The 18,610-nt window shown below is 38.0% G+C and overlaps 4 protein-coding genes and 2 long non-coding RNA genes across 7 annotated transcripts; all 6 read left to right on the forward strand.

The window, feature by feature from the left end:
• Positions 1-1,690: 1,690 nt before the first annotated feature.
• Positions 1,691-3,008, forward strand: LOC130963680 (putative disease resistance protein RGA3). Its single transcript, XM_057889782.1, has one exon. It carries the CDS (start codon positions 1,861-1,863, stop codon positions 2,920-2,922), a length of 1,062 nt encoding a protein of 353 aa, XP_057745765.1. The 5' UTR covers positions 1,691-1,860; the 3' UTR covers positions 2,923-3,008.
• On the forward strand, positions 2,966-4,753 carry LOC130961159 (pentatricopeptide repeat-containing protein At2g46050, mitochondrial-like). The gene is given in 3 exon segments (XM_057886882.1): positions 2,966-2,985; positions 3,072-3,381; positions 3,383-4,753. Coding segments are annotated over 3 exon segments (1,701 nt in total).
• A 215-nt stretch (positions 4,754-4,968) lies between these two features.
• Positions 4,969-6,727, forward strand: LOC130961160 (putative disease resistance RPP13-like protein 1; the record flags this gene model as incomplete). The annotated part of the gene is made up of 1 exon (XM_057886883.1): positions 4,969-6,727. A coding segment is annotated over exon 1 (1,626 nt), but the record flags the coding sequence as incomplete, so codon positions are not given.
• Positions 6,681-9,886, forward strand: LOC130961982 (putative disease resistance RPP13-like protein 1). Of its 2 annotated transcripts, none has more exons than XM_057888039.1 (3): positions 6,681-8,763; positions 9,071-9,149; positions 9,438-9,886. In XM_057888039.1, exon 1 carries the CDS (start codon positions 6,752-6,754, stop codon positions 7,913-7,915), a length of 1,164 nt encoding a protein of 387 aa, XP_057744022.1. In that variant the 5' UTR covers positions 6,681-6,751; the 3' UTR covers positions 7,916-8,763; positions 9,071-9,149; positions 9,438-9,886. The 2 variants fall into 2 exon arrangements, with proteins under 2 accessions (XP_057744022.1, XP_057744021.1); XM_057888038.1 differs by having other exon boundaries at positions 9,568-9,886.
• A 3,207-nt stretch (positions 9,887-13,093) lies between these two features.
• LOC130961007 (uncharacterized) lies at positions 13,094-13,468 on the forward strand. Its single transcript, XR_009079331.1, has 3 exons — positions 13,094-13,169; positions 13,243-13,296; positions 13,448-13,468. It is a non-coding gene; the product is annotated as an uncharacterized LOC130961007 (long non-coding RNA).
• Positions 13,469-13,792: 324 nt separating this feature from the next.
• LOC130960890 (uncharacterized) lies at positions 13,793-14,126 on the forward strand. The gene is made up of 3 exons (XR_009079287.1): positions 13,793-13,825; positions 13,909-14,007; positions 14,111-14,126. It is a non-coding gene; the product is annotated as an uncharacterized LOC130960890 (long non-coding RNA).
• The last annotated feature ends 4,484 nt before the right edge of the window (positions 14,127-18,610 follow it).

Below are 18,610 nucleotides of genomic sequence, written 5' to 3' on the forward strand. Positions count from 1 at the left end.
ATAAGAGTTGGCAGAAGTTGGCAGATAATATGTTGGTACCCTATACTTTTCCTTGAGATATATCCCTTTCTTTTCTAAGCATAGACTCAACCGTGCATAATAAAAGTAATAGTCTTATAGATTTTTTGTAATGATTTTATAATATATAAATTAATGACTGATGTGTATCATATGATTCATATCCTCACTACATGTGGAGTTGCTTGGATTATTCATTCAATGCTTTGCTTCATAGATAGGAACCATATATAGATGGTTGTTTGGTTATTAGTAGCAGTCATTTTTAAACTTTGAACCAATATGCTAAACAAATGAGTTTTCAGTATCTAATGCGAGGGTTGTATCAAACTTGAATTGTAGGTTTTTTCTTTCTTTTCTTTTTTTTTTTTTGTGTTAAATTTACAATTCGAAGGCATCATGATGATTAACATCATTATTGAAGCTAGCTGAAGTATTGTTACTTATAATGTTGAATAAGTGCTCTTTCTCCATTTACTGAATTGCTCATATGATTGTGTATTTATCATTCAGGTTCTGGTAATCTTCTTGTGTGTGAGGCCCAAGCCAAAACTTTCTGGAGTGTCTCTACATTCCCATTAGTGTATGAACTTAATCAGATTTGGATTAACTTCAAAGGACGCAACCGATTGAGCAAAGAGAAAAAAAGTTGGGAGGAGATGCTAATTTTGCAGGGGCGGTAACGTGTTTTCATCAAGTGAAAGATAGTGTTAATGTTGCAAGTGTGAGGTGTATGAGATTAGTCTCACATTGAAGAAAGCAAAGAAGAGTGAGGAGTTTATAAGATGAGAGACCCATTAATTTAATATCTTAAGGTTTTGAGTTAGTTGTGGTGTCTTTTCATCCGGCAAAGGTGGTCCGGGCAGCATGTCCCATCAAGTTCATTCATTTGTGTCTAGTGATAAGGCGCATCCTAAAATTTTGCAAATTTATGCTACATTAAAAATGTTGCTTAGATCAATGAAAGAAGAAAATGGTGTGAATTTGTAAATGGTATATAGATCATGATCAACAATAATTTGGGAAATACTTGTGGTTTTTCTAAAGTTGTATCAACAAGGATTTGATTAAAAGTTTGTGTTGTACTTGTAAAGTAAGTTTATCCAAAAACATCTATGTGGTGATAGAATCTCTCTTGCAATAGATATCCAAGCCAATTCTACTGAAAGTTTTTCAATCAATGTGTAGAACTTAGAGTAATACCTCCTTTTATAGTCTCTAATAAACTATTTAACCGCTAATGGGACTATAAATTTACACGTAAGACTGATTTAGGTAAAATTTATCTCCTATTTTAATCCCTAACCAAACACATCCTTAGTGTTTTGACCTTTGTTGTTTATCCATTGAATATGTAAACTGTTCTACAGCATGTCTAAGGTTGCAAACAAGATATTCAACAACCTACAAATAATTCTAGTTTAAAAAGTAACCTCGAAGACAACTACCTCGTGAAGCTAATGTCCAAACTCTATTGCCAAGAAATCTTAACCTTATATTATTTTCTATTAATTACCATGATTCATGTGCAGCTACATGCTCCTGCATTTATGTAATTAATTAATTTCCACAAAGCTTAGTGTCCGCTGCTCACATTGAAACAATATCAGTATTTCTATTTAATAAACTGTTGCATCTTTTAAACAAGAAATAAAAACTGCTTAACATTGTTTTAAGTTACCTCGGAGACCAATACCATGTCTTGTTGCTAAGGAATCTTTGACACCTCCTTTATCATACACTACTTGATTGAGAAAAACTTACTTCACTACACTGCAACCATTGTTCTCTTACCTTTCTCTGAAAATCCATCCACTTTGCTGTTGTTGTTGAGATCATATCATGGCTGCTGCACTTGTTGGTGGAGCTTTTCTTTCTGGCTTCATTAACGTTCTCTTTGACAGGTTCCTTACAACGGATGCTGTCAACTTGGTCTTGGGCAAGAAGCTTGGCGACTTAGTTGAGAGGCTCAAGATTTCTCTGCATGCTGCTGAAGCTCTGGTTGATGATGCTGAGTACAAGCAACTGGCCAACGAATCTGTCAGGGAGGGGCTCAACTGTCTCAAGGATGCTGTTTATGACGCTGATGACTTGCTGGACGATGTCCTCACCAAAGCTGCTACCCGAAAGGAGGTAGATTCTTTCTGGCCCATTAGCTTTCTCAACCGAGATAGGGAGATGGTAGATAAGATGGAAGGGGTGGTTAGAAGGATAGAATTTCTTCAAAAACAAAAAGAGTTCCTTGGTCTTGAAAGGAGTAACAAGGATAATAACTTGTCATCATCATGGAGAGCATCCACATCTCTGGTGGAAGGGAATATAAATGGCAGGGAGGATGATCAACAAGCTTTGATCAAAATAATAAATGACAACAGTGAAACTCAATTATCTGTGATCTCTATCTCTATTGTTGGCATGGGTGGGGTTGGTAAAACAACCTTAGCTCAATGGATCCATGATGCCATGGAGGGATTTGATTTGAAAGCATGGGTCTGCATCTCTGACACATTTGATATTGTTGAGATTACAAGGACAACCATTGAGGAAATTACTAAAAGTACTTGTACCCTAGAGAGTCTAAATTTGCTTCAACTTAAATTGAAGGAGATCTTGTTCGAAAAGAAGTTCTTTACTGTTCTAGATGATGTCTGGAGCGATGATGCCGATAATTGGAAGAAGTTTAGAACTTCTTTTCACTGTGGAGCTAAAGGTAGTACAATTCTTCTAACAACTCGCATTAACAAAGTTGTCAGAAGGTTCAAACATGTCCGTCTTACTTTCTTAATGAGTTGTCAGAAGATTATTGTTGGTTACTGTTTGCAGACAATGCATGCTTTCCGGTATCAAATCGGTAGAAAGATTGTCAAGAAGTGTAAGGGGTTGCCATTAGCTATAGAAAGTTAGAAACACTTGGGCGCTTGTTGCGGGGGAAGGATGATATTAAAGAATGGATTGCTGTTTTATCAAGTGACATTTGGGAATTTTCTATTAAAAAGAGTAAAATTATTCCAGCATTGTTAATAAGCTACTTCCAACTCCCTTTTCATTTAAAGCGTTGTTAATAAGCAAAATCAGCTCTTGAGTATTTACTTTAAACGCAAGGAAACCAAAGATGCACTGAAACTGTTTGATGAATTGCCTGGGAGAAATGTGGTCTCGTGGAATATCGTGATCCGTGGCGTTGTTGGATGTGGAAATGAAAATGTCTTGAATACTTATCTGGGGTTTTCTTATTTCAAGCGGATGTTGTTCGAAAAGGTGGCTCCGGATGATATAACATTGAATGCTTTGATTGGTGTATGTGCAAAGCTTCATGATATCGCAATTGGAGTACAACTGCACTGTTTTGCAATGAAAAGAGGACTTTGATTTGGATTGTTTTGTAGGTAGTTCTTTGGCTGATTTTTATGCAAAATTTGGTTTGGTTGAGAATTCAAGGATGGTTTTTTGTGCTGTTACACGTAGAGATTTGGTTATGTTGAATGTCATGATTTCTCGTTATGCCCTGAATTGTTTACCAGAAGAGGCCTTTAGCATTTTCAACTCAATGAGATCGGATGGTGCTAATGGTGACGAATTCACTTTTAGCAGCCTGCTAAGTATATGTGATATTTTAGAATATTATGATTTTGGAAAGCAAGCTCATAGTCTTATTCTGAAACTGTCATTTGAATCTGATATTCTAGTGGCGAGTGCATTAATCAATATGTACGCAAAAAATGAAGATGTCATTGATGCAAAGAGAGTATTTGACAAGATGGCGATTCGAAATGTTGTGGCATGGAATACCATGATTGTTGGGTGTGGAAATAGTGGCGAAGTGATTGATGTTATGAAGATTCTCAGAGATATGTTACTCGAAGGAATTTTCCCCGATGAACTCACTATTTCCAGCGTTCTTAGCTCGTGTGGCTATGCTTCTGCCATAACTGAAACTCAGCAAGCTCATGCCTTAGCAGTTAATCTGTCATTTCAAGAATTTGTATCTGTTTCCAATTCTTTGATTACTGCATACTCCAAGTGTGGTAACATAACTAATGCATTCAAATGCTTCAGATTGATGTTAGAACCTGATCTTGTTACATACACTTCACTGATAAATGCATATGCATTCCATGGTCTTGTCAAAGAAGCAACTGAGATGTTTGAGAAGATGTTATCTTGCGGGATAAAACCTGACCGGATTTCTTTTCTTGGCATTCTCTCTGCTTGTGTGCATTGTGGATTCGTGAATGCAGGACTGCACTACTTCAAATTAATGACAGATGTGTATCATATTATTCCTGATTCAGATCACTATACTTGCCTTATTGATCTCCTTGGAAGACATGGTTTCATAAGCGAAGCCTTTGAATTCTTGAAATCAATTCCAATTCAAGCTGAATCGAACATGTTAGGAGCATTCATTGGGTCTTGTAAACTGCATGAAAATATAGAACTGGCTAAATCGGCAGCAGGAAAGCTTTTTGCCATAGAGCCAGAGAAGATTGTGAACTATGCTGTCATGGCTAACATTTATGCTTCTCATAATCACTGGCTTGATGCTGAAAGAGTTCGAAAAACCATGAGGGACAAGAATGTTGCTAAATTCCCAGGCTGTAGCTTGATACAGGTTGGTAATCAAGTTCATTCATTTGTGTCTAGTGATAAGGTACACCCTAAACTTTTGCAAATTTATGCTACACTAAAAATGTTACTTAGGTCAATGAAAGAAGAAAATGGTGTGAAATCGTAAATGGTATATAGATCATGATCAATAATTTGGGAAATAATTTTTGGTTTTTCTAAAGTTGTATCAACAAGGATTTGATTAAAAGTTTCTGTTGTACTTGTACCCAAAGTAAGTTTATCCAAACACACCTATGTGGTGATAAGAATTAGTAGAGAGCACGTGAAATTAGTAGAGAGCCAGCAAGACACTCCCCACTAAGTAAGGAGACCAAATTTTTATGGAGTCAACAGTCTTTGTCTTTTTGCCATCAAATTATTGACAACTACTTCACAATAAGCTTTCATACACCTACACACAGTTCAGTTACCTTTCTCTGAAAATTCACTTTGCTGTTGTTGAGATCATATCATCATGGCTGGTGCACTTGTTGGTGGAGCTTTCCTTTCTGGCTTCATTAACTTTGTCTTTGGCAGGTTGCTCACATTGGATACGGTCAACCGGGTCTTGGGCAAGAAACTTGGCCCTGACTTGGTTGAGAGGCTGAAAATTTCTCTGCATGCTGCTGAAGCTGTGCTTGATGATGCTGAGTACAAGCAACTGGGCGACGAACGTGTGAGGGATTGGCTCAACTGTCTGAGAGATGCTGTTTATGATGCTGATGACTTTCTGGACGCTGTACTCACCAAAGCCGCCACTCAAAAGGAGGTACGTTCTTTGTTGCCTAGTTTCTTCCTCAACCGACATAGGAAGATGGTAAATAAAATGGAAGGGGTGGTTGCAAGAATAGAATTTCTTGTAAGTCAAAAAGATATCCTTGGTCTTCAAAAAACTACCAAGGATAATAACTTGTCATCATCATCATCATCGTCATCATGGCGAGAAACCACATGTCTGATGGAAGGGAACATATATGGCAGGGAGGATGATCAACAAGCTTTAATCAAAACAATAAATGACAACAGTGAATCTCAGTTGTCTGTGATTCCTATTGTTGGCATGGGTGGGGTTGGTAAAACAACCTTAGCCAAATGGGCGTACAGTGTCGCGGAAGGATTTGATCTGAAAGCATGGGTCTGCATCTCTGAAACATTTGATATTGCTGAGATTACAAAGAAAACCATTGAGGAGATTAACACAGATTCTTGTACCCTTGGGAGTTTAAATTTGCTTCAAAATAAACTGCAGGAAATGTTGTCGGGAAAGAAGTTCTTTGTTGTTCTAGACGATGTCTGGAGCGAAGATGCCGATAAGTGGAAGCAATTTATAACTCCTTTTCAATGTGGGGCTAAGGGTAGTACAATTCTTCTAACAACTCGCAATCAAGAGGTTGCTTCAGTAGTTAAAACATGTCCCTCTTGCATTCTTAATGAGTTGTCGGAAGAGTCTTGTTGGTTATTGTTTGCAGCCAATGCATGTTTTCCGGACGGGAACCCAACACTTGAGGATATCGGTAGACAAATTGTCAACAAGTGTAAGGGCTTGCCATTAGCTGTAGAAACACTTGGGCGCATGTTGCAAGGAAAGGATGATGCTGAAGAATGGAAAGCTGTTTTAAGGAGTGCCATCTGGGAATTTTCCGTGACAAATTGTAAAATTATTCCAGCATTGTTAATAAGCTACTTCCAGCTACCTTCTTACTTGAAGCGTTGTTTCGTTTATTGTTCATTGTATCCCAAAGATTATCATTTTGATAAAGAAGAACTAATTTTGCTGTGGATGGCTGAAAATCTTTTAAGGCTACCAAAAAGAGGAGAGAGCTTAGAAGAGGTCGGGTGTGAGTGTTTTGAAGAATTAACTTCCAGATTATTTTTTAAACCAGCGGAGCATCCTCGTGAAAGGTACGTGATGCATGATCTCTTGCATGACTTGGCAATATTCCTTGCTGGAGACTTCTATTGTAAAATAGAAGAACTTGGTGAACAAGAAGAGATAAATGTTCTCACTCGTCATTTGTCACATTTGTCATATGGAACCTTGGATAATTCGATCTCAAAATTCTTTAAGTCCATTGTGAAATCCGAATCTTTGAGGACATCGTTGTATATCGATGATTTGTTAAGCATGGAAAGCAGAGCATCAAAGTTGAAATACTTGAGAGTTTTATCCTTTCGTAAACTTGATGTATTACCAGATTCAATAGGTAAATTGATTCATCTACGCTATTTGAATCTCTCTTGGACCAAGGTTAAGAAATTACCAGAGTCATTATGCAACTTGTATAATCTACAAACATTAATATTGTATAGATGTTATGGCCTGACCATGTTGCCCAATGACATGCGTAAACTTGTGAATTTATGGCATTTTGATCTTAGGGGAACTTCTTTGAAAGAAATGCCTAGAGGAATAAGTAAATTGAAAATGCCTATTTTAGATTACTTTGTGGTGGGCAAGCACAAAGAAAATGGAATCCAGGAATTAGGAGGGCTCTCAAATCTTGGAGGATCATTTAAGATTAAGAAGTTGGAGAATGTTGCTGATGTCAGACAAGCCAGGAGTGCAAGGATGTTGGAGAAGAACCGCATTGACGCGTTATCGTTGGAATGGTCTTCAGGTAATAAGATGGTTTCAAACATGGAGACTTTGAGAGATATACTTGATAACTTGCAACCGCACAATGGCTTGAAAGAGTTGAGGATCCAGGGATACAAGGGCGAAAGATTTCCAGATTGGGTGGGACACTGTTCTTACGACAATATGACAAGTGTAACACTAGCATCTTGCAAGAATTGCTGCATGCTGCCTTCACTTGGACAACTGCCATCTCTAAAGTCCCTGTGCATTAAAGGTTTTCTTCAGCTCAAGCGTATTGGTGATGAGTTTTACAACAATGACAGCGATCATCATTCCTCGCCTATTGCACCGTTTCCTTCACTCGAGGAATTGGTGTTTGATAACATGCCATGCTGGGAGAAGTGGCACGTACCTCACCCAGAAGCTTTTCCTCGGCTTAGGACACTTGAAATAGAAGATTGTGGAATGTTAACCGGAGATATGCTTAACGACATATTGTGGAGAAGGGATTCTTGTTTGCGGGAAGACGATGAAGGAAGGTCTGATGGGATGGTAGGTGGTGGGGATGCTTTATCAATAAACAGGGGATCTCAATCATTTAATGCAAGCACCGTCAACCATCTATGTTGCCTCCAAGAACTACTTATTTCAGGGTGTCCGTCTATTGTATCCTTTCCGGGTAATTGTTTACCCAAATCTCTGCAAAACTGAAAATCTTGAGTTGCCCAAAATTTGAATTCCTCGAGCAACAGTGTGATTTGGTAGAGCTACATATACATGGCGTCTGTGATTCACTGAGGTCCTTGTCGTTGGATGTCTTTCCCAATCTCAAGAATTTGGAGATATCAGTGTGTATGAATCTGGAATCAGTGTCAATGTCAGAGGCACCACACGCTGCTCTTCAACGTCTCTCCATTGCTTTCTGCAACAAATTAGTGTCATTTGCAGGAGAAGGACTGGCTGCACCCAACTTGACTCATCTTCAAGTCATCTTCTGCTCAAAGTTGGAGGCATTACCACGTGACATGAAGAGTCTACTCCCAAGTTTACAGTCTCTCCAGGTATATGGTTGCCCAAACATTTGCAGGTTGACAGAGGGTGGTTTGCCGCCTAACTTGAAAGAGCTTTATGTGGGAATTGGCGAGCAACAAACGAGGGATCTATCATGGATGGCCAACTTGCACGCCCTCACTCATCTTGAAATTTATTGTGATTACTGCCACAACATAAAGTCATACCCAGAGGTAGGTTTGCTGCCTCACCTTCTCTCCCTTAGGACTCTTAAGATAGGGGGGTTCCATAATCTGGAGACATTGGAGTGCAACGAGCTTCTCCGCCTCACCTCCCTTCAACAACTACACATTTATTGGTGTCCAAAGCTGGAGAATATGAAAGGAGAAAAGCTGCCTCCCTCTCTCTTCGTACTTCAAATTGAAAAGTGTAGTTTGCTGGGAGAACACTACAAGAACAAGCATCAACTAATTTGGCCCAAAATTTCCCACATCCCAACCATTCAAGTCGATGGCAAAAAAATTTCCTGAATAGAGATTTCTGAGCAGGTAAATACCACCCAATTCAATTATACATGCATCAATTTCCTTTTCCTCAAAAGAAAATACCTCTCTTTCTTTACACAATTCAATTATCTAGTTGGACTGATATAAATTTGCATTCCTTTTTTTCCCCCATTCATTGGGAAACCTCTCACTTTGTAGTTGTACTCGAAAGAAATATCTTGTTATTCTGAGAAAATGTCATTTGTATAAATTCAAAGACACGGAATATATATATTGTGCATCCAACATTTGAGAATTTCTTTACATACATCGATAAATGAAATTTACTGTTTTCATCCATCTTCTGCAGGTGCATTGTAATGAAGTAAAAGTACTCAAATGACAGAGATTTCATCATATATAATCTTACACAAATATTTTATCTTCAGGTTGGTAAATTTACTCTACTTCATTCCATTCTAGAATTTACTTTTCCTGTTATGAAAACTTGATTTTAGAAGTAGATATATGCCTCTAATGGTAAAATTGTGTTTCTGCCTTTGCCACTATTTGATGTTTATTCTGAACTTATTGGTTTTACCATATATATATAGTAACTTAACTTTTTGATTCTTTATCTGTTGTTCGATTCTATAAATTCTATAAATATTCTAGGTAAAATTAAAACTTTCGCCAAACAGCAGGGACATTCTTTAATATGCTTTTCCTTGTTTCAGAACATGATGCAGTTTGCGACTTTGAGTGATATGCTAAAAGAAAATAAAGCTTATTGTCTTGCCTGAAATGCAAAGTGAAGCTTCAAAATAATTTAACAATTTTTCCTTCTGTTTTTGCCATCTTTTGCAGGTAAAAGTTCATAGATGTTAGAGATTTCATTGCACATGTATATCTATATATATGGAGATGTAAAGTGGATTAATGTGTTGGGAAGCAGTAGTGTTTTTTTATTTCAGCTTTCATTTTAATTGGTATGTACACTAGTTTAAATTAATGACTGATGTGTATCATAGGATTCATATCCACACTATATGTGGAGTTGCTTGGATTATTCAATTCAGTGCTTTGCTTCAAAGATAGGAACCATAGATGGTTGTTTGGCTATCAATAGCAGTCATGTTTGAACTTTGAACCAATGTGCTAAACAAATGAGTTTCAATATCTAATGCAAGAGTTGTATCAAACTTGAATTGTAGGCTTTTTCTTTTCTTTTTTTTTTCCTGTTAAATTTACAATTCAATGATTAACATCATTATTGAACCTAGCTGCAGTAACGTTACATATATGTTAAAGTTATGATAATCTACGTCTTACCAAGCATGGAAAGAGTTAAATTAATTAACTTCTAATCAAAGGTAGGTACAACAGCTTTCATAATCCCTTGGATATATATGACAAAAAAAATAAAGTAACTTCCACTGTTAGTAATACAAGTTTTTTTATTTGTGTAAATATAAATCTATGTTTTTTCTTATGTCAAATAAAAAAATCCATTATTCTTTTGCTTAGAGTTTGTGCGCATCCGTGCAAAATCATAAAATGCATATGACATAAAATAATTAATAAAAATGAGACTCACATATGTTGGTTATTTCTCTAACTCTTAAGTATAATGTAACTACTATATTTGTTTAAAAAGTTTTCTTTTCTTATTATATTATTTAAATTGTTTAGACATTATTGGATAAGTATATATCTTATCGGGCCTGCTACACATACAAGCCTACAAGCAACCAAGTTGGCCCAGCCCAAACACGAATCACGCGCATGAAAGAGAGATAAGATGCCGCGTCCAAATCACGCGCTCAGCATTCGAACGGTTACGTATGGGAGACTCTTCCACTTCTTCCATTTCTCAAGGCACTTTCAAAACAACGAAACCCTCTCATTTTCGAGCGAAAATCAAGGTTCAAAATATAGAAATCGTAGTTCGAAAACTGCATCAAAACACCATCAATCTCTCTGTGAAGAATCTGAAGAAAAAACAAACCAAGAATACTCAACGTAAGTCCATTAAAATACTGTATATTTTACTTTTCTTCTACGTCGTTCTGCTAGGGTTTACTGTTACTCTTGCTTCTTTGTTATACGTCGTTCTTCTAAGTTATACGTCGTTCTTCTAAGTTCTACGTCGTTCTACATTGTTATTCTAAGTTCTCCTGCTATTTTTGTTGATTTTTGGGGGTTTATTCCGTAGATTCGGGGGTGTAAACTGCTTAACCTTGTAATGTGGCTTTATATTGAAGCATGGTTGAGTGATATCTGTCTGATATCTATATGGATGTATATGAATAATATCTATGGGTGTATCTCACTGTAATCAATGGGTGTATCTTGTTTGACATCTTTGGGTGTATCTGAATAATATCTATGGGTGTATCTCACTGTTATGAATGGGTGTATCTTGCGAATATCTTTGGCTGTATCTGACTCATATATATGGGTGTATCTTACTGTTATCAATGGGTGTATCTTAATTGTTATCAATGGGTGTATCTGAGTCATATATATATGGGTGTATATTACTGATATCTTTGGGTGTATTTTTAGTTTCAGAGAAAATGGCAGCAAGAAACCAAACCAAAGACCTGAAATGTGCCACACATCTCCTGAATGATAAGTTCAGAAACATGACTGAGGAGAAGAAGGCGATTGTGAGGGATCTTGGATTCGGTGGGTTGATGCACATCCCACCACTGAGGGTGGATCACCAACTCTTAAGGGAGCTGGCAAAAAACTTCAAACTTGGGGAGAACAAACTGAAGACAGGATATGGTTCTTTCTATATAACCCCAAAAAAAATAGGTGATGCGCTTGGCATCAATGCAACAGGTAATTGGCTCAAAATTATAGATGTATATTAAGTTATTGCTTGGGTGTATATTAACCTGATGCTTGGGTGTATTTGAACCGACTTGGATGCTTTGTTGTCTTCTTTTTTGTAGGAGATCTATTTCCTGAGAAAGTTGACTACAAGAAACTTTCTGATGATGACAAAATAATTTATAGAAGATTCCAGGGTAAGACCCTCAAAAGTCTTACCGATGAAATGATGGAAATCGGCGTTGGCAACGAAGAGGAACGCCTGATGTTCAAGAGGATATTCATCCTCTTCATACAGATGGCGTTCCTTTTGCCAACGACGATAAACAAAATATCACCCGTGCACCTGGTCCCGATTTTTAAGATGGACGGCATAGAGGAGAGAAACTGGGGGGGCATGTTTTGACCTTCATGATCAGAGGCATAACAGACTATCAAGAGAAGAAGAAGAAGGCAATCAATGGCTGCCTCTTCGCCCTGATGATAATCTACTTTCACCTTTCAAAAAACAAACGCAAGAACAGGGTTGAAAGACCACCAAAGCCATGGATTGCCAACTGGACTAAGGAGCAGTTGGTGAAAAGAATGAATGAAGAGAGAGAGGAAATTTTGGTGAGTAATCATAATAAGTTGGTGTACTTTATTTACCCGAATGGTGCTAACTAAAATATCTCATGTTTCAGGGGATTCTGAATTTGGCAGAGACAAAAGAAAAAATGAGAAAAAAAAGAAAAAAAAACAAAAAGAACAAGAAATAAAAAAAACAAAAAAAAGGAAGGCGAGCTCAACATCGTCTTCGGAGACAGAAACTACCGACAGTGACACTTCTACCTCTGAGTCTGAGGCTCAAGAAGACTCGGAGGATTCGGGAATTAAACACTCCAGCAAAAAGGGGAAAAAGTAAGTACCATACTTGGGTGTAATTTCTTTTTCGAGTTGGGTGTATTTTGTTTGATCACGTTGGGTGTATGTAGTTTATTAAGCAGGGTGTGTTTCGTTTGCTGCGTTGGGTGTATATTGTATACTCAGTTGGGTGTGTCTCGTGAATTCATTTGGGTGTATTTTTAGTATGTTCTAAATGATGATTGTTTGCCTGCAGAATGGACTCAAGAAAAAGAAAGCAGAGGGAAGAGGAGTCAGATTCTGATTCAGAATCTGAATCTGAACCAAGTGACGAGTAATGTCCTGAAATTATTACTCCTTTCTTTTGGCTTCGTTATAAAGATTTCGTGTATTAACTGAAGTGTCTATTATTGACTTATAGGAGCGAAGAATCATCTCCTGCGGAGAAGGAGAAGAAAAAGAAAGAAACAAAAACAACTCCAAAAGAGTAAGCACTTCTTTCATTAATATTCTGTGATAAAATTAATTTTTTATTTCTGATTGGTATTGTTTTTTTTTCCACCCAGAACACCACAAAAAAAGAAAAAAGTAGTTGTGGAGGATTCACCTCCTGAAGAAGATCAATACTTTTACGGGTACAGTACCTCGTAAGCTATCCTACGGTCTAACATCGTAATTATTTTTGTTAACGTCTTATTTTATGAATGTAGTGAGACATATGAAATATCGAGTGACGAACTCGATGAATTGCTAGGGGAAAACGTTCATAAATCTGCTGCAGAGGGGTATGTCTTGCTGTGCTGTGTATTTGATATTTTGGTGTCTTTTGTTTGCTAATAATTGTATCTTGTTTCGCAGGGACAACCAGGCTGACCTGCGATCGACAGAAGGTCGCTATGTGTCCTCTGAAACGTAAGAAGCTTTATTATTTAATAAAATCTTGTTATCGTGATATGGATGTATTCTGTGAAACAATATGGGTGTATTTTGTGGATCAAGTTGGGTGTATCTTGTTCACTAAGTTGGATGTATATTTCTTTTGAATAACATGAAATCTGTTTAGACTACCGGCTGTCAACTTGGGAAGTGATGATACTTCCTCTCAAAGACGCACAGAACAGAGTAGTGTAAACCAGCCATCTCAGAGCATGTAATTTCTCTTTCAAATAACCGTTACTTTTCTTCTTCTAATAACTTCTACTTCTAATTCTGTATATATTTTTTTTAGAAAAAAAAGCCCTTTATTATTTTATTCAAGAAAAAAAAGGCAGCAAAAAAGCAAAAACTGCAACTATGTAAGTTCTCAAAAAACAAAGTCCGTCTTCTTTTTGAATTGTTCGGGTGTATTTTTTGACCTTCTTTGGGTGTATTTTAGGTTGACTCCGGATGATTCGAATATCATGGTTGTTAGGGAACAAACGCCGTCGGAAGCGCTTGCAATGTGAGTTATCCAAGAATATTTCAACCTTATAACCTTATTATTTTCAAATACGTTGTTAACCTTTCATTTTTATTCTTGTTTAGAGTCCCGATCCAATTTTTTGTGCCGCCATCCCAGCAAACAACCACTGACGCAGATTCCGAACCAACCCCTATGCTACAGATTGAAGGGGCTAGAGAAACGTAAGAAAATAGTATTGGGTGTATATTAGTTAAGTGTTTGGGTGTATATTTGCTAAGAGTTTGGGTGTATACTCTTCCTGATCGATTTTGTGTAACTGTGCAGCACTCCTGAAACCCCCAAATAACATCAAGAAACAACACCCAAGCTTCCCCCAGCTCCAACAAAAATGTAAGTTAATTAGACTAGAATCAATCTTTGCTTGTCATCCGTATATTCTTATTCTTCCTCTTATTGTTATACATAATGATGCAGTCATCCAGACGCCGAGGACGCTGCTGCCCTGTTGATGATGGCACGGACAGCAGCCTATGTTCCTAAAATAGATCCGGGGATGCCATCATTCAGCCTCGGATTGACAGATTCAAGCCAAGAGGGGGCGTCGACGCAGGAGACTGAAAGGGAAAAATCTCCAGAAACTGCAACTATGCTAGAACAATTGGACAGTTTGGTCCAAAAGTTAGCAAGCAGTGCGTCAAAGGGAAAGGACGAAAGTCCAAAAATTCAGAGGGAGACTGGGGGAGAAAGTTCTGCTAAGTTTGAAACCCCGGGGGGAATAAATCAAATTCCGGATGATATGAAAGAAAAGTGCTACATCTGGGGGACGAGACTGAAGGAGGATGCAAAGGGCGATACTAACGAGTTTGAGGAGATATGCACTCTCACTGGCCAAGGAGAATACATTTTGATGAGAACGCACCTTGCATCCCTCCAGGCAAACAGTGATATAGAATCTCAGGTAATTTTAGACTAACATTAATGTTTTTACACCAAAGTCAACTGCAATGTTTATTAATTTAAAATTGATTTCTAGATTGTATCTGCCATCTGCCTCATCCTAAACCAGAAAAAGGAAAAGAGGTTTCAGGCACAAATATACTGTCTCCCCCTGATATTGTGGTAAGTGTTACTTCTACGAACTTTGGGTGTATTTTATGCATTGATTTGGGTGTATTTTTTAGCTTACATTGGGTGTAAGTTGTGTATTTTCATGTTTTCATTTCTTGTATTGCAATTCTTGCAGAGCATGGCACTTTCGGATCACCCAATGGGGGAATTCATATCTCCGAAAACGAACAGAGAATTCAGGGTGGAAGCCTACCCCAATTTCATTCCCTTCATAGATAGAAAAAAATTAATTTCGCATCCATATGTAAGTTTTTGTTTCGTAAATTTGTTAGTACGCTTATTTACTTATATGCCAAATAAAATAACACACTGTTGAAATGTGGCAATCCTTCAGATTTTTGCTCCTGTTTGCCACTCGGGACATTGGTGGTTATGGCTAATAAATACAAGAAATACTTGACCCGCTACACAAAAAAGCTCCAAGCCCTGAGAGAAAGGACATTAATAAATTCACTGTAAGTTGCCTCTGTCTTCTTTACTTTAATAGATAGGTCTATTTTGAAATTTGAGTTGGGTGTATATTCCATATTGGATTGGGTGTATCTTGTCCATTGATTCGGGTGTATTACTGACTTGTTTTGGTATTTAAGGGATATGTATTTTCGAGATTGATAGCATATGCCGGCGGGAAACCTCTCGAGAAAGGCGAGAAGGAGAAAGAAATTAAAGCCCCATATGTTAAAATTTCAGGCCAAAAAACAAGGTATAGATTTGTGACTCTGAACCTTAAACTTTCCTAAATGAGATTTGTAATTTATTTTCTTCATTTTCAGCTATGACTGCGCTATTTACGTAATGAAGTGGCTTGAGTTAATAGAGCCGGAAAACATTAAAAAGGGGAAGTATGAATGGGATAATGGGACACAGGTAATTGTCTTTAGAACTATATAACTCTGTATTACTTTACTGAATTAATATTTCTGTTTAAACATAATATACTTTTTAATTGTAGGAGGAGGTGGACCACTATAGAGTGGAGTATGCTTCCCGGATACTATTCAGTGAGATGAATAAACAGAGAGATCGGGCAATTAGAGAGAGTAGTGCTATAAGGCTATCGAAGCCATCCTCTGTATTATTGAGTCCGTTTTGTCAGATTAATTCTGAGGATATAGAAACTGGGTAGTTTGTAAATTGAACAAATGATGTAAATGTTTGCCATTTATCAAAAACTTCTATTCCATGTATATTTTTTCCCATAGTTAAACTATCTGTGCTGGTAAACTGTCTGTGATGTATTGAAAAACTGTATTACAGGTGGTAAAACATAAAGCAAAAAATCAAGGCATACGCATATTATAAACTTTTACACCCAACGCAAGTCTAATAATACACCCGAGGTTGAATAAAATATACACCCAATTGTCTGTGCAGTATTCAAAATGAATGAATTACAAGTACTAAAATATGAAAAAAAACATCAACTGAAATATATCGCCCATAACCTGTGAATTTTTACAGCTTTTGTTCTATATGTATCTACATATGTGTCTATATGTAAATTGTCTATTAACAAAAATACACCCGAAAGTAACAGTGATTTTACACCCATACTCTCTATAACTATACACCCAAAGAGTTATCCCCTGCTGCTGGTACCCTGAACTGATAATTTATAACTTGTCCCTGATATTGGCTGCAACTTGAATGCGCCGCTGATGCAGCATCAAACATGTTTATCTGAATATAACACTCACGCATTAGCTAAACTATTAACTAGAAAAATAAACTCAATCGCCACAAATTTAAAGAACATTACATTTACCTCGCTTAAAACTTTCGTCTTCTTCTTCTTTGTGGCATTTGCAATCTGTTTCTCCAGCTTTGAACCTAGCCTGTTTTTTGGACGTCCTCTTGTTCGAATCCTTGGCGGGCTTTGAAGCTCGTTAACGGATTCCAAGTTGGCGTCTTCGTGGGATAAAGAAGATGTCCCATTCCTTTTGGCTTTTAGTGCTTCCATCTCGGCCATGACGTTATCGTACGCACGGTGCAGAATTGCAGTCAGCTCCTCCGATTCGGAGGCAAATTCGCAAATATTTTGCGAACGAAAAACCAGTTGGTCGAACCTCTTGCTTCTTGGCTCCATTAGTGGCTCGTCGTGGCTGCTCTTGATGTGTGTGTGTCACCTCTTTACCTTCTTGCTCCATCGTTCCAGTATGTATCTAGGGGAAACTTGGCTTACTTGTTCGAAGCTTAACACGCTTAGTGCGTGACGGCACAGTATCCCTCTCGACTCGAATAATAAGCATTGGCATTTTACCTCGGCTGCAACTGAGTCGTAGGTAACCGCGAACTTGTCCAATATTGAGCTGGAAACTTGTTCTCCGACTTCGTATACTGAATAGCCTAGAGCGGAATTCTTTAATCTGGTGATGCAATTCGCCTTTCCTCTGAATTGGGCTTGGACTTCCCTAAACTTTGCGTGGGTGTACGCATCTTGAAACTGAGCTTCGATGGAGGATTTGGTTACACGGTATGACCGTATGAAAATCTGCAGCATCTGATTCTCTCTCTGCTTGCTCCCTGCTTCCGAGGCAATTATCGTACTGTTTGACGAACTGAATGAGCGAGCTGTTCTGGGTGATGTACTTGTTAAAAAATGAATGCATGCTCTCGCTCCTTTGTGTGCTTCTCATCCCTGCCCAGAAGTGGTGGTCCAGATAGATAGGAACCCATATGTGACGGTCTTCGTACAGATCTGCATAATACACCCAAACACACACAGTAAAATACACCCGAGATATAGTACAATTTACACCTCTGCTGCAGAATTTAAAAACACATTACCTGAGAGCCACTTGTTGTCCGCAAGACCAAAATTCACTAGAAAATCGTTCCAATTCCTATCGAATGAGTCTTTGCTGTGAGAGTTCCAAACAACATGGCTCATTTGTTGTTCGATATCGGCGTGTCCCTTGTACCCGTTTAATTTGCTTGGAATCTTCTTCATGATGTGCCAAATACACCAGCGGTGAACTGTTGTTGGCATACAGGCCTCTAAAGCCCTTTTCATTGATGCGCACTGATCGGTGAGAAACCCTTTCGGAGCGTTTCCTCCCATGCAACGAAGCCAGCATTGAAATAACCATTTGAATGATTCAATTTCTTCGTTCTTCATCAAAGAGCATCCGAGAAGTGTTGACTGACCGTGGTGATTCACCCCGACAAAAGAACCACAGACCAAATTATACCTGAAACGAATTACCATGGTCCAGAATGCAAAATCATTAGGTACACCCCAACAAATGCTTAGAATACACCCAATGACACGGCCAATATACACCTCTGCTGCGGATTCGTAAAAATAAATTAATTTAGCATCATAAAAAGGGACAGTTTGTTACCTGTTTGTATTGTAGGTGGTGTCGAATGAAATGACGTCTCCGAAATACTCACAGGCGGCTCTGCTTCTTGCGTCGGCCCAAAAGGCCAGCTTAATCGATTGATCCTCTTCGAGTTCGAGCTCAAAAAAGAAATTCGGATTCTTCTCTTTCATCCTTAACAAATATTTCCCGAATTCCTTTGCATCTTCTTGTTCGGAAACATTCCGCACTTCCCTGGTAATGTAATTCCTCACGTCCTTTTCGATGAAATTTAACTCGGTGACCCCCGGCAGCCGCAACAAATGATTGGTAGGTTTTGTGTGGTCTGATACCGGCCTCGTCGTTATTCTCTATCGTACGACGAATGGACATG

Source organism: Arachis stenosperma, chromosome 2 (assembly GCF_014773155.1).
Source record: "Arachis stenosperma cultivar V10309 chromosome 2, arast.V10309.gnm1.PFL2, whole genome shotgun sequence".
Lineage (NCBI taxonomy): Eukaryota > Viridiplantae > Streptophyta > Magnoliopsida > Fabales > Fabaceae > Arachis > Arachis stenosperma.